Raw genomic sequence first — 22,543 nt, forward strand, 5'->3', positions numbered from 1 at the left:
TGATTATTCATACCTGTAACAGCAGACACTTCCAATCCCATTTGCAAGATACTCATTTCATTTCAGCACAATTGATAAAACAAATGCGAACAGTTCCTTCACTGCCCGATTTGTGACCCCCATAGGGGGTGGCCCTATTTACCTAGGGAACAAGAGCAAGAATCGGCTTATATATCAATCTGACCTGGCCCTATATGCAGACATTCCGGTGACTCTCTCTTCGCTACAGAATAATGGAACGAAAAAAAAATTGGTCCATAACTCATCTACGATGACTATCCAGGTATGATAACAGCATCTTTTTTTAGACAAAAATGAATTCGGGGAACGTTTAAAGGATTTTTTTCCTCAATGAAGAGCGCCATAAGCGAGGTTAGGCTCACATTTCAAAACTGCTCTACCTCCGGGATCGGCCCACAATTTTAGAGTGCACTAACATTGCGATAAGCCCACGAAAATAGATAAATAAATGGAAATAAAACTGGTCTGACCGTGCCAAGAATGTTTTTCGCATTCACAACAGTAGCGAACTATCCTATGTGTATCAAATATCAACCTTGAAGTGAATGATTTTAGTAATCTTTACGTACTTCCTTGCCAAGGATTTGGCGTGGCTACTCTGTCGGCTTCTCGCTGAGTAAAATGTGCCGTCAACGGAGACTGTGCGCTACGATCGCGTGGATAAGGCTGAGCAGTTAACTCCTCCAGTTAGGAATTATGAACGGCTGGCCATAAATGTTGCAAAGTTACATAATTTCATTAAAAGGCGCTGCGAATTAGATTGAAAGGAATTCCAGGTGGCAGAATGATCAATTCTGCATTTTATTGTGAATGTTCGCAACAACTAGATAACTACATCTTGAGTTCATGTGCAGTGTAGCTCTATCGCATTAAAAAATTAATCTCTGGGATTTTACGTGCCCAAAACCACGATATGACTATGAGGCACGCCGTAGTGTGGGAGTCCGGAATAATTTTGACCACCTGGGGTTCGTTAACGCGCACCCAATGCACGTCACACGGGCGTTTTTGCATTTCGTCCCCATCGAAATGCGGCCGCCACGGCCGGTATTCGATCCCTCAACCTTGGGCTTAGCAGCGCAACACCCAACTAACTACGCCACCACGGCGAGTCGTAACAACAACAAAAAAAAATTTCAGTCACCGACTGAAAGAGCATGCACAAGTTGTTGGATGCAACCATGTCGAGAAAGGGAAAGCTATTCCTTCACCATTGCTGACGGAACGCAGTTTGTCGAACATCCATCCCCTCAAACATGGAAGTGCGTTCAGTAATGTAGTCGTGTGTTGCAATATTCCGTGCAGTTATAGACCGTTTTTTCGTAGGCGCCGCCATATTGCGAACGCAGTGGCGCCGCCTATGAGCAGCGCCATACTGGCTTGGGTGAAAGCGGTCTTTTGCATGGCAGGTATACGCTTGGCGGCAGTTTCTGGCGTTTGTTTTCGCGGTCGTGCTGTCTGTTTAGTATGACGTGCGTCTTCTACGTAGTAAACGGTTCTGTGAGACGTGCTGAAGTGGTTTAAGGCATCATGGCCGGAATTTCTGCTGGCGTTGAGGTGGACAGAACACGCAACGCGATGTGTGCGCGCATATTCGAGTCTGCAATCAGCCTCGGAGATGAATTGTGTATTTCTGAATGTTCCAGTCACTAATGTGACCTTAGTGCAGTATTATCCTCTATTTCTAAGCTGCGGAAACATACGCGACGATCATAACAGCGTGATCGTGGGTACCGCTCTGCTACGATAGGAGCTGTGATGTTATACTTTAGCAAGCGTTCAAACTGTTCGCTGCAGGTTACATTGCGTGACTACTTGGTTCGATGGGTGAGGTTTCCGCACCTGAATAAAATAGTTTTGGCAAGTGATAGCAGCATACCTTACAGTCTGAATTACGTTTGTCCAGCAAAGGGACTGTTTACGAACTGCGCGAGCGTCCTAAGCAGTGGTAAGTGCTGGATTACATATATCTTTGTTCTATATACCGCATGGTCCAAGCATACCGCATCAGCGGTTATATATTTATAAACGTTGTGCGGCGTGACTATGCGAGGCCCTATTGCGGCGTTAGCCCGTTTTCTCTTGCTTTTTCGAGAAAGAGGATTATAACCCAATTTCTTTTTCGGTTGTGTTTGTTCCGTTCACTACGACGCACTCACACACATTACGAAAATTTTGTCCTCAGAAATAGGCATCGCATTCTTTTTATGCGATCCTTCATATATTATGGCTGTATGCAGGCAAAAAAGGCAATGCCGAAGCGCACAGCTTACATATGTACCGTGCTGGTTCACAAACCGCAGTGATCGCTGTGTTGAGCAGCGTCATCGGCCTCATGCGGGAAGGCTAGCGTAGACATATGGTAATTTGAAGCCTACTAGACTTGAAATGCGCGAGAACGATGCCGTTGCATCACAAATATTTGATTGCGCCTGCCGCTTAGATGTTTCGTGGTTGCCTTAGGTTGGCCGTGCACGAGCACGCGCTCTTATGTTTATGCTTTGCTCCCTACGCCAAGCGATCAGATATTGAGCAGACTTACCATTTCATGCTGCTAATACAGAGACACCGGGTTTCTTTGTTGAATTAAAACCGATATAAGTAAAATAGTTCACAACACATACACACACCGCGACTGATAATGTGCGTACACCGCGGCATATAAAACGCGTCACATTTCTGCGCTCCCAAAAGATATTTCCGCCTACTGTAGTTACCGATGCACCGAAAGGCTTCCCTGACGACCTTATATGAACGGACACGGCGTAAATTTCACAAAATACCATCTAAAACATCTCAAAATCGCTCCGCAGCACGCGACAGCAATACTTTCAAGCAGCGCCGCGCCGGATCGCCCAAGCCAGAGAGGAGGAAATAATAATATTTGGGATTTTACGTGCCAAAACCACTTTCTGATTATGAGGCACGCCGTAGTGGAGGACTCCGGAAATTTTGACCACCTGGGGTTCTTTAACGTGCACCTAAATCTAAGCACACGGGTGTTTCTGCATTTCGCCCCCATCGAAATGCGGCCGCCGTGGCCGGGATTCGATCCCGCGACCTCGTGCTCAGCAGCCCAACACCATAGCCACTGAGCAACCACGGCGGGTTCCAGAGAGGAGGAAAGGCTCTCCGCGCGCCCTATCCTCCTCGCCCGATGAAACGGTCTATAGAGCGAAATGGCGCAATTTTGTGTAAGCGTTCAATTTATCCGCTGCTTAATGTCGGTGGTTTGTTCCTGCCACAACTGGACGGAACCGGCAAAAGCAAGTAGCGTACACAAATGTGCGCGCTTTGATTGAAGGGGATAAAAACCCGTATTGTGGGAGCCTTTGGCATTTGGACCCATGTCAGGGGTACGAAACACATTCTCAAAACCAAGGAGTGTCTTGACAGACAGACGCGTATTGGCTATGCTCCAAAACGCGTTGTAGAAAACGAAACAGTTTAGATGCGTGTTTCCGCGAAGCCAAACGACACAAAGCTTCTGCGATCGACACAAAACTCCTGCGATTGCACGATGAATTGCGTGCAATATCTGTGTCTTTGCATAGCATTTCATTCAAACGTTTCAAGAAAGCTTGGCTAAACGTTATTTCAAACAAGTACCTTGAAAGTCATATCTTTTATCATGTTGAATGATCATAAACATTACGTGTTAAGACGAGGACATGACTGGAGATCAATCAATCAATCAATCAATCAATCAATCAATCAATCAATCAATCAATCAATCAATCAATCAATCAATCAATCAATCAATCAATCAATCTGCTCCGGCGCTCAGCTGCTATAACGCTCGAGTATGAAGCAATGAAACTTCCATTTCCCCACGTTTATGAGTGTGCGATATGGCCTCGACGATGAAAAATGAGAAGCACATTCGTTTGGTTGCATTTAATGTAATTTAATAGTTAAGCTGAGAGGCATCCAGCATTAGGAGAAACCGGTGGCGCCCACTTGCGTATGCAGTTACCACACCAAGGAGCATATGCAGCGCTCTGAAAATGGTTAAGCTGCAATATCTTAAGCTGGAGAACATAAATTCGAGCCTTAAATTACATTTTTTTTTGTACAGATAAAGCTAACTTAATAAAGATAAAGCTCGAGAGTGACCACGTGTCAGACGTAGCTGCAGCTTCTTGTACTGGGCAGACATATTCAACGCAAATAGAACGAAGGCTTAAACTGTACACATGTTTTACTTCACACACACACACAAACACTAAGCACAAGTGTCACGTGAAGTTTCGGAATGTGAATGGTGACAACAGAAAAGGGGTCATAATCATGGCCAGGCAGAAGACGACCACAGTCCACGACGATTTGCTAGAAGTGAAAGCCTGGCCATCCGAAGAGGCATGCTTGGCTCGGATGTCCTTGCGATGCCCGACAGACGACGAGTCGTTGTGTTCCGTGCTGCGAATGTACTGCGTGCAGACCTCCGCGTACTTTGAGGTGAAATTGCGCAGGCTGACTTCGTACGGGGCTTGCATCGTGGTCGCATTGAAGCAGGATGTCTCAGCACTCGCTTCGTCGACGCAGCTTGCGTACTTGTGGTACGTTCTGAAATGAGCGGGTATACAGAAAGCCACGTGACCTGGAGAACTCTGCCGTGTTCGCTACACACAAAGGTACGCCAAGGTGCACGCATAAAAATGGCCAGGTTGTCCGATCATCCTAACGGAAAAGCAATGAAGGCCAATCTTTCATTGTTTAGCCATGTTAGTTTCGACTATTGCATCGCACGATTCCCCATGTGTAGATGTCGATTACGATCAAAGGTTCTGGTTCTTCAAAGGTTCAAAGGATCATTCGATCGAATGTTCGAAATTTCTAATACGAATCGAATATTCTCTGTTATTCGATTCGTATTCGAGTCGAGAATTCAGCATTCGAAGTTGCGGAATTTATTTTATGTTATAATATAAAGGGGGGGATAGAAGTCCTCAGAAGTCCACACGGAGAAACGCAGATGGCAGTGACGGCTGTTCCGTATGGCTCTGCTACAGGGGAGCCGCGGTCGCTGCGCAAAGGCACAAGTTGCCTAGTGAATGCATGGACTGGTTAGTTTTCAGTCATTCAATAAGGATGTCTCACCTTTACGCAGCTTACGAACTTGTTTTTTTCAATTTAGGCAAAGCTATTCTTTACTTGGGGGGACAATCTCCCCATTTTTGCATCTCTAACACAACATTCGGCGATGCACTATTACGCTATGCTCCTTCAACGAACACAGAATTCTATGTCCATCTGGCGATGGGCTGTTTGTGTTTCATTGCTGTCATTTTGATAGTGCGCCAGATACAAACACATTTCAGTTGTTTCTAATTTAAAAGCTCCCCATTTGACCGGGCACCCAGTTCTGAATAGCATTACGTGTATCAAATAATGTAAAGAAGCCTTATTTACCGTTCTCTACCTGTTGAAACAAACAGACTTCAAACAACCTTTATGTGTATTTTTCTGTAGCCACGACAACGATTCGGCATTCGATTCGATGTTCGAATGTAGTTTTTATCCACAATTCGTATTTGATTAGATTTAGACATTTCATTGTTCCAACAGCCGTAGTAATTTGCCACTAAATAGCGGGCAACATGTGGAACGTCGACAGCTGCAGGAAATGGGGAGCTTTCTGACAATTACACTGCACTGGGCAGAAGTTCGTGCAGTTCAGCCGCCACCGCAAATATTTGTGTCACACTAGCCATTAATTCATTTCATGGTTCATAGCTGGTATTATATAGCTGTGCCATAGAACCAGCGTGTTCGTTATTACTAGTTCAAAAAAGAAAGACGACAGTGCGAGGCTATTGCTGGACCACGAAGGGCGAGAGTTAATATTTTCTTTTCGCAATTTATTTGATCGAAAAAGATCGCATTCCTTTTTTTTCCCTGAAAGGTCACTTGGATGATATAGCGCCGCCGGAAATACTAAAGTGGACCCTATTCATATAGCGAAAGGATGCAGTGGCCATCACGCTATAATAATGTGAGAACCTTGAAGATTGAAGTAAAACCCACACATAGTACGCGTATAGCATGGATTGCTCAGTATTTTGCTGTGTCTTAGAAATTGTTGGGCGACGAATGAAGTTCCCAGCGCTTATTTTACAAATTTTTGTCCCATAAGTGATTACGAACAGAGTGACATCTTTCCACGCGTTGAAAGGAAGTAGTAGTTGACATTTTTGTACAAGCTAAGAGAAAAAGACCCAGCAGGTAAGCGGAACTGAATTGAATTATTAGGTTTTACGAGCTGAAACCACGATTTGATTTTGCATGAGGCACACCGTAGTGGGGGGCTCTTGAATAATTCGGACCACCTAGAGTTCTTTAACGTGCCCTAAATGCACGGGACACAGGCGTTTTTCCATTTCGCGCCCACCAAAGTGCGGGCTGTGGCCGGGGTTTGATCGCCCGATAAAAACTGGTGCTTATCAGCGCAACATCATAGCCGCTAAGCCACGGTCGCGGGTAGGTAGGCGGAACTGCAGTGCACTGAAACAACAGTACGAGGGAATGGAGACAAAGATCAGCGAGTGTAAGAGCCCAAATACTCAGAGGCGAAAGTATTCGCTAAAGCAATGCGCATCAGTCAAAGTGCGGTACTTTTTACACGGAGGGATAGCAACGTTTTCTTTTACCTGCAGAACTTGGGCGTCGCTATAGACTTGCCGGTAACTTCTCTCAAAAAGGTTTCGTAGCACTTCTGCAGGAAGTTCGAAAACTCCTTATGGCTGCAGTGACGGTACTGGGCTGTGAATGAGAACATCACACAGATGATAAGCATATTTTCTCCTCTGAACCTCTGTGAAATGAAAACGTAAAGCCAGTATTCTCTTACATCTAAGCATGTTACAGTCACGCCTGTGCGCTTCCACCTTGGCCAACAACACTTCTCGCGCGACATAGACCACATCGACTTTTCTGGCGCAGGCATGGCCCCTGAACACCTCCGTCATGCACGGCTCGGCTAGAGTGGTGGCGTTGGCCTTCAGCGTCGCACTGCGGGGGTAACGAGAGTTTCGATGATGCAATGATAACACAGCATTATGCGAAGCTTTATTCAGGTCACTGCGTAGCTGTAAACGTCTAATAAGCGGCTTTTGAAGTGCGGCGTTACTCATATCGAATTACAGCGGCAGCTAAAAATATACTAAGCTACATGCCGCTATCGAAGGCTCCGATGTTTTCGTTCTTCCTCGCCGTAGTCAAACGCGCGGTGACAAAACACCTTAATCAAAATTCAGGCGCATCGCTCCGAAAACTTATAACTGCTCTTGCCCCCTTCCGAGGCCTACCATGCACACGAATTAGCGTGCGAAGAAATTCCTCAGCGTGCGCGCGAAGATTTACTACAGCGTCACCACATCCACATGCGTTTAGCTTTGCCTTTATTGGCGTAGTGTTCATCAATTTGCAAAGGACGAAAAATGGCGTTGAAGTTAGATATCGCGGAGACGACAAAAATGAAGCGTGACGCTCGAAGCTGCTTGTTTCTTCACTACATCAGACATGTGCCCTTGATGTAAGACCTTGGAGTAGATTTTACGCAGTTTTCATACATTTAGGCCTATTCTCACCGTTGCGGTCCCAAAAGACACGCGTAGAGGTTCGACCACTGAATGTGCACTGTCACAATAATTTTATACAAAGGGTTTAACATCACGTAGGAGATAGGCACGTTTTCCCGCATGAACCTCTATGATATAAAAACGTTAACGCCAGTATTCTCTTACATCTGAGCACGTTGCAGTCATAATAGATTAACAATATTCTAAGTGTGTTGAAATATTATTATCCGCCGTGCTCTTTCCTCACCTGCAGTTGGAGAAAACAGCGCTTGAGTGAAAGCAACGCAGCAAATCGTCCACAACTTGGTTCCGGTTGCACTCGTTCGGAGCACCTGCGTGCAGAGAAACACGAATTTCTTTTTTTCTTCTTTTGTGTGTGAAAATTAACATTAAAAAAACTGCAGATATGTGTGACAAAATAAATTGCAAGTGCTTACCGCTAGTTGAGGCTATATAAAGCCTTTGCATAGCCTTGGGAGCTATGCAAAGGGGGAAGGCAGCTGGGGAGGATCAGGTAACAGCAGATTTGTTGAAGGATGGTGGGCAGATTGTTCTAGAAAAACTGGCCACCCTGTATACGCAATGCCTCATGACTTCGAGCGTACCGGAATCTTGGAAAAACGATAACATAATCCTAATCCATAAGAAAGGGGACGCCAAAGACTTGAAAAATTACAGACCGATCAGCTTACTGTCCGTTGCCTACAAAGTATTTACTAAGGTAATTGCAAATAGAATCAGGAACACCTTAGACTTCCGTCAACCAAAGGACCAGGCAGTATTTCGTAAAGGCTACTCAACAATAGACCATATTCCCACTATCAATCAGGTGATAGAGAAATGTGCGGAATATAACCAACCCTTATATATAGCTTTCATTGATTACGAGAAAGCGTTTGATTCAGTCGAAACCTCAGCAGTCATGGAGGCATCACGGAATCAGGGTGTAGACGAGCCGTATGTAAAAATACTGAAAGATATCTATAGCGGCTCCACAGCCACTATAGTCCTCCATAATGAAAGCAACAAAATCCCAATAAAGAAAGGCGTCAGGCAGGGAGATACGATATCTCCAATGCTATTCACAGCGTGCTTACAGTAGGTATTCAGAGACCTGGATTGGGAGGAATTGGGGATAAGAGTTAATGGAGAATACCTTAGTAACTTGCGATTCGCTGATGATATTGCCTTGCTTAGTAACTCAGGGGACCAATTGCAATGCATGCTCACTGACCTGGAGAGGCAAAGCCGAAGGGTGGGTCTAAAAATTAATCTGCAGAAAACTAAAGTAATGTTTAACAGTCTCGGAAGAGAACAGCAGTTTACGATAGGTAGTGAGGCGCTGGAAGTGGTAAGGGAATACATTTACTTAGGACAGATAGTGACTGCGGATCCGGATCATGAGACTGAAATAATCAGAAGAATAAGAATGGGCTGGGGTGCGTTTGGTAGGCATTCTCAGATCATGTACAGCAGATTGCCATTATCCCTCAAGAGAAAAGCTTATAACAGCTGTGTCTTACCAGTACTCACGTACGGGGCAGAAACCTGGAGGCTTACGAAAAGGGTTCTACTTAAATTGAGGACGACGCAACGAGCTATGGAAAGAAGAATGATAGGTGTAACGTTAAGGGATAAGAAAAGAGCAGATTGGGTGAGGGAACAAACGCGAGTTAATGATATCTTAGTTGAATTCAAGAAAAAGAAATGGGGGGGGGGGGAGCATGGGCAGGACACGTAATGAGGAGGGAAGATAACCGACGGTCATTAAGAGTTACGAAATGGATTCCAAGAGAAGGGAAGCGTAGCAGAGGGCGGCAGAAAGTTAGGTGGGCGGATGAGATTAAGAAGTTTGCATGGACAATATGGCCACAATTAGTACATGACCGGGGTAGTTGGAGAAGTATGGGAGAGGCCTTTGCCCTGGAGTGGGCGTAACCAGGCTGATGATGATGATGATGATGATGAAAGCCGCTCGTCTAAACAGTACAGTTATAGAGCACTCACATTTGAGCTCATAGCTACTAGCCATTACTTCCGATGCGTTGCGGACTTCTGCTGCATGCGGGCTGTCAACGTTCTTGCCGAGTATAACAGCAGATTCGGTGCACAGAGAAAACAGCTGCAGAGACCTGAAAAACAATTAGTCACTATAGTTAAACTCATTCATGTGGTACCTCCATAAGTGCAACACCTGAGCCGTGACACCTCATCTGACACTTTTATTGCCTTAACGGTAAAATATTTCTTAATGCATGCAGAATAAAAATCAGCCTATGTCCACAGAACTGACTGATGCAAGTCATTAATTATATCTCCATAATTATTAGAACTTGGAGGAAAGTGCTAGCTTCTGACATGTAGGGAACCAATTTTAGCAGGTAAAGGTCAAGCATCAATATAAACATGACCTTCCTGCCAATGCATAATTTTTTTTATTCTTACTAACTGCTACGGCACGCGCTAAGCCGATCCGTTCAAGAAGTTTTGTGGCGCAAATATACTGGCAAGAATACATCAGCGAGTTGCTTCGTACAGAGTCGAATGTATTTTTGGAGAAATCGCAAGGCGTGAAAGTTACAAAAAGCTGCAATCCTTGTTGATTACTTTCTCTTCAATAAAATTCCAAAACAAATTGTGAATACTTCCAAAAGTTCCTGCCCCGTCATTTCAACACGCTCTGACCTGTATTCGGAGGAAAATATGGCACTACGGAACACATTTATGCTTATGCGACTTCACGAAAAGGTAAACAAAAGCATACAGAAGAGGTCAGTATGTTGACAGAAACCTTTTGCTATTTCAGGCTTAGCTGAGAGATCGTATCAGACTCATAGGCCGGCACAATGATGCCAGCGAGTTAAAGCGTCTCCGTGCATGCGAGCCACATGAACATCCGTAAAATGCCACAAATTTTAGTGGCGATTAAAATGCCTGCTACGACATAAACGAGCCTTAGAAAGCAGGCGGAAGCTTTTCTTAGGCCCTTTCAGTTGAAAAATACTTACCGGCACGCATCAAGTACTTTTGTTTCACGAATCTGAGCCGCCTTGAGCAAGCGATCAGACTTTTTTAACATGAGTTGACACCGTTCAAACTCGTTCAACAAAAATTTGTTGCCGAGGAAGGTCGCAGGGTCTGCAAAAGAAAAAAAAAGTTCAAGCGTCTTATATAATGTTTAGTTCAAACAATGCTATATCAGTGGCACAATATCACTGGCAATTAAAAAAATACAGGCGCGGGGAACAGCAGTACTAAACGTCTTCTTTACCGACAGCATGTTGCAGCAAACACAGATTGCAGCTCACAATGTTTTTCGGCGCGTTGTCATATTTAGGAACGACAGCGCTTACAGGCCAATGCCGTCAGTGAACCAGCCACGACTTTACTTGAGCGGCTTGCTAGAGCTGCGCCTTTATGTGTTAGCTAAGTTTGACAGTAGCGTCTTGTATGTGTCTTGCTTCGGTATCACGGAATCGCGGAAAAATTATCGCGGCTCGCAAAGGGGCGTAGAAGAAGCTTTCTAGAAACGGAATCACTGCAACAATGCCGAATCGCGAGGATTGATGCCCGATCATGGCGAATACTGCCGAGCTGAGGCATTAGAAGATTGACGCGCAATAACACTACAATTTTAGTTGCTGAAGGTTTGCGTGGCGTTATAAATACATTTGAACATTTGTTTGGTTCTGGTTAAATAAGTATCAAAATAATGTACTTCAGGTATCAGCACTTTCATTCGCGGTCCCCCTAACCAGGGAGATAAGATAAAACAAAATTTTCATTCCTCGTCTGATAGCCTTCCTTCTTATGGAAACTTTCCTGCTAATCAGGAAGACGATATGAGTTATCTTCTATTTTAACCTCGTTCTGATAAGATAAACATGCCAATAAGCGTTATTAATTTTTATGCCAAGTACCTGTCTTACGTATCTTTAATTTTTTTTTTTGGTGCGGGAACTAATAAGTTGTGGGGGGGGGGGGGGGGGTGTAGGAGGACGACTGGAGTGATGAATGTGCGAAATTAGCTTACGGTCAAAGCCACAAGTTGCGCGGTAGTCGAGCAGAATTTCTCGCGCTTGTTTCGCAATGCCTGAGACTTTCTCCGGGTCTGCATTACAGGCCAGCTTCATGTTGGTTTTATCCACGCAGTTCAGAAAGTTAGCCATGGAGAGAGAGCTGCAAGATGAAAAGAAAGACGTCAGAGACAGCACTGCCACTCACGCAGGCACCCACTAACCTGCAGGAAATTGGCTTCTTAGATGTCGTATTTTGGAATATAGATCCTTCGCACTTTTGCAAATCTCGCAGCACTAGATTTTTCTCGCATGAGCCTGAAAGAACGAAACCCACATACAAAATGCGCTAAGGGAACGCTTCTTCATTTAAGCTTGAGAGTTCGCTTGCATACCGATCGCCTGACAAAACACCGTGCTACCACTACTGTTCGCTGTAAAGTGGAAGCTGTTTTTCGACATTGTTACATAATTCACAAAATTCATTACTCACCAACTGGCGCCGCATGTTCGAAGCAGGTCCAATTGTAAGCGTTGAAGAGAAAGCTCCTGTAGTACTGCACTTCTGCCAGCTTAAACAGTGCCGTATTCTTGTCACAGGTTGTTTTTTGCATCGCTTGCCTAAAGCACCTCTGGTATTCCCTGGTGCCACTGCGAGCGCAAAACGAGCAGATTTGCAGTAACGATATTTTCGCTTCTGGGCAAATAAACAAACACCAACTTGCAACCGTGGTTATTTGGATGTGAATAATGGTCAAGTATGGTAATCCAAGAGCCGTGTATATTAGCGCCTCGCCGCTTCTCGTCATAATCAGCTTATCTTTATGTCCACTGCAGGATGAAGGCCTTGCCCACTGATCTTCAATTACCAACGTCTTGGATCAGCCGAGCTCCACGTCATGCTTGACAATTTCTTAATGGCAATACATTAGCTAGTCTTCTGCCGCCTTCGACTGCATTTCTTTTCCCGTGGCACCCATTCTGATAATCAAATAAACTATTGGCTATTTACTTCACATATTACATGGCATTCCCAACTGCACTTATTTCTCGTGAATCTCGACTAGAATGTCAGCAACACCTGTCTGCCGTCCCCATACCACTATCTTCCAGTTTCTTAACGTCACGCCTAGCATTTTATGTTCTATCACTCGTTGCGTAGTACTTAGCTTTTTTTCAAATTTCTTTATTCAACAAGTTTCAGTCCAATAGGTTAGTGATTGTAAGATATCCTGATCGCACACTTTTCTCTTAACGGTATCGGTAAGATTCCGTGAGAAGAAACGCCTACAATTACTACTATTATGTTTGTCCGCACTCGCATATACCTAAAAACAACTTTCACTTTTATGAATCCTCTTTCTATGCACATGACACATGTAAGTACGTAGGTACGTACGTATAAAAGAAGCAATCGTGCAATTTTCACAATTTTATGGCTATCTGCTGCCAACATTCGAGCACTACGTCATAACGGCGACTCCGCCAAAGAATCTTCAGGTAAAGGCGCGGAAACGATGACACAAGGTAGACCGACACACACAAAGGGTTTTGTGTGTGTCAGTCTATCTGTGTGTCGTCGTTTCCCGGCCTTTTGCCTGACAATGCAAGATCAACATGACCGAATTTTCACGCTGCCATCAAAGAAGCTTAGCTGCAAGAAGTTCAGTGGGTCATATACCAGATAACACAGGCCTGTGCAGGATCAGTGAACAGTATTTTTTTTCTTACCCGCAAGCAGTGATGGGGTTCTGCACCCATCCTCGCTGGACGAACGGCAGGACCTTAACTTTTATAATTGGTGTGCATTCCGACAACTGACTGTACAATGTACCAATCTGGCAATCTGAAATTTGAGAATGACGTATTAGTGAATTCCGTGATAAGCACCTTCACTTGAATGAAGTACCTAGGTTCACGTGGCAGCTCTTGGTATACGGTCTGAGAAGTTTGTCCGTGAAGTAGAGGACTTCGGGTGATGTCAGTATGTTCTGGTAATACTCGCAGTCTGATTCAAATATTGAATTTCTCAAGCACCATTGGTAGTTTTGGACTTCCCTGTAATACAATATGCATATGTAGAACTGTTGTGCTTGGTGTATTCTGTGCAACACCAATGCATGTTAAGCCCCACCTTACCTGCAGTCTGTGACACCAAGTACGTCGACGTCGACGTAGTCATTAACGTGCGATTTCATAAACGTTGCTTCGCACTTGGACAAATAGAGAAGTAATATTTCGGGGTTGCACATGTAATCTGTAAGAAAAGAACTCAAAATAATTCTGTTTTAAATGAATTTTTTTGCAATATATACTGAAATAAAAAAAAATGCATACCGCCATTGCCATTGCACACCCACTCGTACTTTTTCTTGAGCACTGACACATAGTACCGGGATTCTTCAGAAAACGGGATCTTGAGACCGTTTGAACAATCTTGCGTAGGAATCTTCGCGATGCAGTTCTGGTACTTCCTCATTGCCCTGTTCAGAGATGTCCAGAGAAAAGAGTTTCGCACTGTTGTAAGTCCCCGGAAGTTTCCCTTTCTCGTAAGTATGACATACTTGCAAGCATCGTTGAGCAGTGGCGAATCACTTGGTTCATCAGTGTACGGTATCACTTCAGAAGAAATAATTTGACTGCATTCAATATACCGCATCCTCAAAGACTCCTCGTCGCATCGTGACATCTGTCTGGCAATTTCTACGTTGCCATCTAAAAAAAAAAAAGAGAAGCGTTGAAACAAACTCGCCCATCAACTCAAGCGTGCGAGCTTTAGGTACCTTTGTAATCGCAGTAGCGCGCGTATTGGTTGGGAATGTCGACTGTAAAGTGGTGAACAGCCTTGCTTTCCATTAGGCTGGTCTCTTTGTTGCACGTCTCAGGGATTGTGCCGGACAGGCATGTCTTGTACGTTGTGAAAGCTCTGAAAAGAAGAGAATGCCAGATGGGTGTGTGACACTATGACAGTACAGAAATGTAGCCCATTCGTGTTGGGAAGCATACCTGCAGCCCTCCATTTTTTCACTGATGCTGTTGTTAGCTGGACCGGTGGGAATGCCTGCTTGTTCGAGTTCAGACGCACAAAGGGCCATCTTCTGAAGCATGCCGTGGACATCGCACCGTCCCCCTTAAGAAACGGACATTATCACTTTAGCACTTGTGCCATTTGTAATAAAGATTACCGCCATCGGCAATCAAACTGGAGATCTTATGCTCAGCTGTTCCTTAGTACATCATTTAAATTTAGAGCCTTCTTTACAAAGAAATGTAAACGATGGCAGTGCGTATCACGTAGTCAAAGTAGAAGTTCCCAAGAAACTTCACAGCAAGCCGCAGTGCAGCTCATAAATGCGCACAATACATCTCCGGAAGTGGGGTGCCTGCCACTTAGATGCTCAACTTCATTGTAATTCCTATAGTGGTAAGAAAAGCAAGCGTGGTAGCACATTTCATAGAATGCGTCTGTCGCATTCCTCGTGGAAGTCCTTGGTGATCATGGCAGCAAAATGGCACGGTCATTTATTGCTTGCTCAGATCATGCGATGTGGACATGGACGCTGGAACTAAGCCGTAGCTGCTCCCACTCGCTCTGCATTCTTAGGCAGCCTAAACGTGATACTGGAAGACTTTGGGTGTGCGTGAGAAACCTCGGCTCTGCAGCCAGTGCCCTGATGATCAAACTCTGCTCGTGTAACGGTCTTGATTAAAGGTAAAGAGTTTGCTCAGCGCACACGGAATACAAATGCTATCCCATTTTCAAGATCACTGCCATAAAACGATTGAGCACTTTGTCCACAATACGTGCATAGTATAACAAGTAGAACGCCACGAAAATGTGACGTTAACCTTTTTTTGTGTGTCCGAATGTTCGAATCGACCATATTTATCCACACTTTCTCGTATATACTGGGCACAATACGAAGATATCAACTTACGCTGCTGGCATACCGTCGGCGCCGCAGCCGGCCACGCATGCATATGGGGTGGCTTGGCTCCGGCTGGCCACTGACGTGTATCTACAATCGATCCTTTTACTATGTTATGTAATACGATAATACTGCTGGATACTGCTGGATAGATACGCACACCTGACAACCTGTCAACTTTAAAATTCGCAAACTCCTTGGACACGACATCGAGAAGGGAGGGAAGTAGTTGCACGGTATTTTTCTTCTTTAAGCTTGCTTTGAGCACACGCCTTTTGAGGGATACAAACTCACTTCATTAACTTCATTAACTTAATTAGACGCAGCACACAAGCAGAAGTACTCTGAGAACAGCAGAAATTGACAAGCAAGACATTGTTTTTAGATCACAGTGTCTTTATCAGCAACCTGCTGTTTCCGATTCCACCTGCTTCAGGAACTTGCTTGAAGCAAGCACCCGTCTGGGCGTCCTTTCACCATCAAAAACTTACCAGAGAAAAATCGGAGGCTGACGAGGGAATCTTTTTCGCGGACAGAATTTGTTTTTGTAAACATTGACATAATATTCGTAACCTCGTAAATCGCACCCAGATTCGTAAACTAATATACGTAAGTTTAGGAGGATTGGCAGGTATGGATATCACAGGAGATGGGTTCACCATGCACGCGTGCGAAAAGATAAACCTGCTGTTATCGCTTTCTTCCACGGCGCATCAAGTGACCACATGTTATTATCGTAAAAAAAAAAGAAGAGTAGTTCTGAGAGTGAACACTAATTTCAACATGTGGCTCAAAATTCTGCATCCCTTCGTTATCGTGCATTTCTATGTAATATATACAGCGTTTACATTTCGACACAAGTCCTACAAAATAGAGGCAACATTCTTTCTACGACGCGTGCCCCCCAACGCGAAAGTTGGTATTCACTTTATGGCAAACTCCGTTAATTTTTATGAACGTACCGAAAGCTAAAGCTGCTGTTCAGCTTTATACCATGGCAAATCAAGTAGCCACACAATATTAACCATAGATAAAGGTTATAAGAACAAGCACTAATTTAGTTCTTACTTCTTCCCTTCACTTTATTGCCAACAGAAAGTTGGGGAGTGCTCCAGGCAAAAAAGTTGTCATAGACAACTTGCGGGTTGTCATTTAAATAAGCGAGTCGACATTCTTGTTTCTTTCGTCGTTGTAGATTTGTCGCAAATCGCGCTATTTTTAACGGACGTGCGAAAGGCTCTACCTGCTGTTTCCGCTTTCTTCTAAGGCGATAAAATACGAGTAGATTCTGCGTGACCCATAGCACCATCAATGGGGGAACGTATGGCCTGCACTTTAGAGAATAGTGTGTTGCCAGTTGCACATACCACGCTGTTCCCAGCAGCCCCAGCATTTCCGTCTTTCAGAATCTCGTGCGCAATAATGTTCAAGCACTGCAGCTTCGCGGAGACGCAGCGTGATAGAAATGGTCCTCAAGTCAGTGCTACAACAGTATGCTTGATGTGTGTTACTTTGCCGCTGCCATACCACGTGCTTGGACGCAAAACTACCTCACGAAACTGCCAGACGACCACTTACTAGGAGACGTCCAGCTGCATGTCCAGGATAACAAGCTCGTTACTTTGTCTCTAAAGTACAGCATCTCATTTGAGTATACGGGCTTGTCTTGTTTGCAAAGACTGTATAGCTTCTTGCTCACGCAGACCTGGTACTGGTGCACCCCTCTGTAAAATAACAAGAATGTGGTTAAATGCATTATGTATCTGGTCAGCCACATACATTTATGCGCTAAATATAGAAGAATGCTGCAGTATTACTCTAAACCAGAACATGATTCTTTCTGACAAGAAAATTCTTGTATTATTTTACTAAGGTCAGAGCGTAGGTGAGGTTGGAAATATGGGCGATAGAAAAGTGTTTCATTCACGCCTGCACATCTGGCGCTGGATTCTTTACAAGGTATAACATTAAATAACCACGGGTCCTCTTTCCGGAGGTCCAGAATTCTATTCCGTGCGCCGCGCTTGGCGAATCACATTGCCTTACGTTGACGTTATACACTGTCCTCACAACGCATCTTCACGAAGGCATAATTATACGCAGTTTAGCAAATGACATGAAATTACTTTTAATGCGAAAGCATTATACGTCTTATGAGGCAGAAAAGCCGGCGTTGTTCGCATCGAGTGGTAACAAAGATCATAATCATCAATGACGTCGTCTTGTATGCCGCCACCAATAATACCGAATTAAAGTTACAAGTTAGAATAAGGTGACTTAAGGTGGAGTGAAGTGAATTAAGGTGAAGTAAAGTGAATGCAGGTGAATTAAAGCGGATTAAGGTGGGTTAAGGTGGATTAAGGTGGTTTAAAGTGGATTAATTTCGTATGCAATAATACTCAAGCACTGCAGCTTCATGTAGGCACAGCGTGATTTCAACGTATCATGGACCTAACCAATTAGAGAAGTCATAATGATTTCGCATTCAAAACACGTGAGAATACTTAAGCGACTTTTTCGTTGCAGCAACTCATATATTCACTAAACAGTCTAGCCGTTATAAAGTTGGGAAACTCACTCATGAGCTGACTCAGTAAGACTAAGTCTAACCGAGACCAAGTGAATCCAAGTGTGAGTACTAGTGCAGAGGAGTGGTGGTGCGAGACTGAGTCTGAGTGAATCGAGGCGACTCTGAGTGAACGTTTGAATTTGAGTTTGAGACATTGCAGGTGAGATCGAGGTGTGAATCTGAATGAGTTCAATGAAGTTTGAGTCTCATCGGGTTTGATGTGTTTTGGAATCCGCGATACTACATGCGAGGACGGGTTAGATCACACCAAGTAAATATGCCTCGCGCATATGTATACGTGACTGGTGTCCATCGTAACCAGTAAGCCTGAATGATGAACTTGAATGAAGGATGTATGTACTTTTAACGTACATAGTCTATTAAATTCATAATAAACAATTTCGATTCTGCCACTTCACAACGAAATGATTACCGATTACCATACTAACCGAGGACTAAAACTAAGGTAGCAGCAAAAATGCTGTATATATATATATATATATATATATATATATATATATATATATATATATATATATATATATATATATATATATATATATATATATATATATATATATATATATATATATATATATATACATTTAAAAATACCTTACAGACCTCAAAGTCAGCCATTGAGTAAGGGAGGCAGTACATAGAAAATACAAAGAATATACCTGTATGCCATCTATAAAACCGTATCAGTTTACACACTACAACTGTTAGACAACTAACAACGAAGCGCTCCTTACTTAGCTCCTTGATACTGTAAACGGGATCTTGCGCCATTCAGCTTAGACTCACTTATCGTGATTCTAAGTCCGCGACCTAAGTGGTTCTGTGATTATATATATTTGAGCGAGCCTGACTCTCGATTTCACGAGTCTAGTGAGCCTGAATGCATGAATGAGTCCTTCAGCCCTTAAGTCAGAGTGAGCCTGACTGATTCGGCGAATGAATCCGTGCGGATCCGACTGGGTCTGATGTTTGTCAGTCTGAGTCCCAGAGAGCCTATCTAGGTCTCATGTAGGTAAATCTGTGTCCAAGTAAGCTTGGCTGAATGTGATATTGATGTGTCTGATTATGACTGAGCGCTACGGTAAAGAAATATATCTTGTGAGAGAGTCTGAGGGAGTTCTTTAACTTACTGCCTATCTACAGAAGAAATGTTTGACATAAAATTACAGAAAGCTAGAATAATTCACTAATTGCACACAACATCACATCATACTAGCAAATTGCGGAGAGTAAAAGCTGTTTTATCGTTTTCTGATACTTAACCACTGAAGTTCCTTTCCCAGAAGAAATGATAAATTATTGGCAATGAAAGTGGATGAAAAAACTCAGTGCCCTTTCATTCTGTGAAGAAGGATGACCGACGAAGCTGTGTATGTGGGTCCCGTAATGGCGAACTGCACCTCCACCGCGGGTCGGCACCGCATTGCACTACCTACTGGATCGGCCCACGTATGGGGAGTGCTTAACGCCTGCGTCACCTCCGCCACGGGTCGACCTGGCATTGCATTATCTGCGGGATTTTTTTTCTACAGGCGGACATGATAGCGGGAAAAGTAGCCCTTAACAGCTTCGCTGTTAAGGGCTAATTCTTTCAAATACCTAGGCGTAACCCTGACAGCAAACCTTTCCTGTACTACACATATCAACAACATCTGCGGAAATGCCTCCCGATCCTTGGGATATTTACGCCGGAACCTCCGTAAGACGCCGACAAATGTCCGCAAATGTCCGCCCTAAACTTGAATTTGCTTCTTCAATATGGTCCCCTCATTACATTTATTTAACCACTATGCTAGAATCAGTTCAGAATAGAGCCGCTCGATTCATTTCACAAAATTACAATTGGAACGAAAGTATAACGCAAATTAAAAACAATCTATCAATTCCTTCTTTGAACATTCGTCGTGATGTAGCACTTCTATTGCTGTTTCACAAGTATGTTCACGGACCGAGGCCATCACCAATAGCTTTGCAAGTTTCTCCATTCACATCACGAAGATTGCATAATCATCTTTGTTTCACGCGCATCTATGGCAAAACAGACGCTTTTAACTCATCTGCGCTTCCACGTGTCATCCGCTTGTGGAACGACCTTCCCGATATCCTGGTAGCTGAAGCTAACCAAGAAAAATTCCGTCACGACATAAACATTCATTTCTTACCTTAAAAAAAAAAAAACTTCTTGTCTGCGTTGCTTCTTGTATGCTTTTTCTCTTCTTTTTATCTTAGAATTTTAGAGTTTGTGTAAACTTGATTCTTCGTTGTGTTATTATTAACAAAACATTGTATAATTGTTTGCCTTTTATGCTGTGTAACATTTTGTTCCCCCTTACCCAATGCCCGTTCTTCGGGCCTGTAAGGCATTTTGAATAAATAAATAAAGAACAACTTGCCGCAGGTGGGGAACGATCCCACGTATTCGCATTACGTGTGCGATGCTCTAACCAACTGAGCTACCGCAGCGCCATATTCCAATCCACTTTCTTGGGTATTTATACCCGCACTGGTTGCTCAGTGGCTATGGTGTTCGGCTGCTGAGCACGAGGTCGCGGGATCGAATCCCGGCCACGGCGGTCGGATTTCGATGGGGGCGAAAATACTCGGTATTTAGATTTAGGTGCACGTTAAAAAAACCCCAGGTGGTGGAAATTTCTGGAGTCCTCCACTACGGCGTGCCTCATAATTACAAAGTTGTTGTGGCAAGTAAAACCCCATATTGGGGATTTATGTTTCGCTAACATTGGGAGTGTTAGCCAGCGCCACCATTCACAGACCTTGGCGGTGGACGTGGAACGTCCTTTCTGCCGCAGGCGTCACGGGCACGTGATCTTTTTGGGTGAAGGCGACTAGTCAATAAACGCACCCATGCTACCTGAAGGCACCACTGTTACCGAATTCGAGACCCCCGTTATCTAATGAACGAGAATAAAGGGGGTTAACCAAGGGATCCGATTTTTAATAACCATATCATAAGACGCCAACAAAGACGCGTAGGACAACATACGGGAAATTACTTGTACTTAGCAATTGAGTTAAAGAAACGATAGATTAACGGCAATATAAGTGGATGAAAAACGACTTGCTGCAGATGGGGAACGATCCCACGTCTTTGCATAACGCGTGCGATGCTCTACCAATTAAACTACCGCGGCGCCGTTTTCTCATCCATTATTTAATATGTATGGAAGTATGGCATGGAGCTTTCAGATTGTCTACCACTCAATCTGCTTTTTTTTTGTACACATTGAAGTTTGAATGAGGAGGTGCTTTGTGATACAGAAGACCATAATTAACAGCAACGTGTCAGGTGAAAGTGAACAAAAGCGCATTGCGCATTTATCAATTTTCAAAACTAATTTAAGGTACCGATGAATCTGCACAAAACTCAAGAATTTCGTAAAACAAGTTACCGAAGAATCGTACGCAGACATTCTAAAGTTTTAAAACAGTCCTTAGACCGCTAACGTTCTCTTGGTTTAAAGCGTTATTGTTTCATTTCGATCGCGTTAGGCAAAATTTTCTCGAGCCAGACGCCTAATTTGGTCATCCATGCATTTAATTATTTATAGCTTTCATATAGAAAGTACCTTTATATCTCTACCTGCAGAGAACACGCCAGTGCCATCCGTGTAGTCTGCTAAATTTCAAAAGTCCTCGATATTTACAACGTTATTTACATGGACGAAATCTAACACGGATTCAACGATAAAACCTTGTGGTGCTCCATCTTCAATGCTATTTGTCTGAAACTGCTGGTACACCGGCTTTGGACAAATCTGCTACAACGTTGGCTACATACCACGTGTGTTTTGAGACTGATGTAGGTGTTATTTTCTTTTTCTTTGAGAAGCAGCGATAGTAGGGATTTGAAACTGTGGACGATGATCCGCGGCTCCAGGCGGGGTGGGGTTACTTATGGCGGAAATCTCCCCTGAACGTACGGGCGATGCACCCAGTACCATATCATGGCGTCGGCCGGCACTGTACCGCCGCGGTATAAGGTGAAACAAACGAAGAATTAAGGGTCGCTGAAGACAGAACTAGTATGCGTCTATGCATTTTCAGACTGAGTGATCTAGCACTTGAGCAGCGACAGCCATATTTTCGGTAACTGGCTCGTGTACGAAGGGTGGAAGCCATGATGCTCACAAAGTGAACCCATTCCGTTCGCACCAGTCTACCGTTAAGTCAACAAAAAAAGGGAAACCCCAGAGAAAATAAACGTTCACGTTCGTAGAACCTGAACGGAGTCAGAGTTTGATTTTGTGCTCCTAGGGATTATTCGGTTTGTTTATTGCCCGGAACACACACACACAAACACACACACACACAAACACACACACACACACACACACACACACACACACACACACACACACACACACACACACACACACACACACACAC

General features: G+C 43.9%; 1 protein-coding gene and 1 non-coding gene across 3 annotated transcripts in view; both read right to left on the reverse strand.

Annotated features, from left to right (window-relative positions):
* Positions 1 to 4,092: 4,092 nt before the first annotated feature.
* Positions 4,093 to 22,543, reverse strand: part of LOC142563836 (uncharacterized) — an 88,107-nt gene continuing 69,656 nt past the window's right edge. For both annotated transcript variants that reach the window (XM_075674504.1, XM_075674495.1), the window contains exons 90-106: positions 17,125 to 17,270; positions 14,624 to 14,747; positions 14,401 to 14,543; positions 14,182 to 14,332; positions 13,955 to 14,100; positions 13,757 to 13,874; positions 13,527 to 13,675; positions 13,349 to 13,463; positions 12,111 to 12,268; positions 11,842 to 11,935; positions 11,635 to 11,780; positions 10,610 to 10,739; positions 9,609 to 9,733; positions 7,849 to 7,933; positions 6,872 to 7,032; positions 6,672 to 6,783; positions 4,093 to 4,587 (exon numbers count right to left, since the gene is read on the reverse strand). In XM_075674504.1, coding sequence (XP_075530619.1) covers positions 4,260 to 4,587; positions 6,672 to 6,783; positions 6,872 to 7,032; positions 7,849 to 7,933; positions 9,609 to 9,733; positions 10,610 to 10,739; positions 11,635 to 11,780; positions 11,842 to 11,935; positions 12,111 to 12,268; positions 13,349 to 13,463; positions 13,527 to 13,675; positions 13,757 to 13,874; positions 13,955 to 14,100; positions 14,182 to 14,332; positions 14,401 to 14,543; positions 14,624 to 14,747; positions 17,125 to 17,270 — 2,431 coding nt within the window. In that variant the 3' untranslated portion in view covers positions 4,093 to 4,259. The remainder of the gene's footprint in view (positions 4,588 to 6,671; positions 6,784 to 6,871; positions 7,033 to 7,848; positions 7,934 to 9,608; positions 9,734 to 10,609; positions 10,740 to 11,634; positions 11,781 to 11,841; positions 11,936 to 12,110; positions 12,269 to 13,348; positions 13,464 to 13,526; positions 13,676 to 13,756; positions 13,875 to 13,954; positions 14,101 to 14,181; positions 14,333 to 14,400; positions 14,544 to 14,623; positions 14,748 to 17,124; positions 17,271 to 22,543) is intronic.
* TRNAT-CGU (transfer RNA threonine (anticodon CGU)) lies at positions 20,527 to 20,599 on the reverse strand. The gene has a single exon. It is a non-coding gene; the product is annotated as a tRNA-Thr (tRNA).

The sequence above is a fragment of the Dermacentor variabilis genome, chromosome 1 (assembly GCF_050947875.1).
Source record: "Dermacentor variabilis isolate Ectoservices chromosome 1, ASM5094787v1, whole genome shotgun sequence".
In the NCBI taxonomy this organism is placed as follows: domain Eukaryota; kingdom Metazoa; phylum Arthropoda; class Arachnida; order Ixodida; family Ixodidae; genus Dermacentor; species Dermacentor variabilis.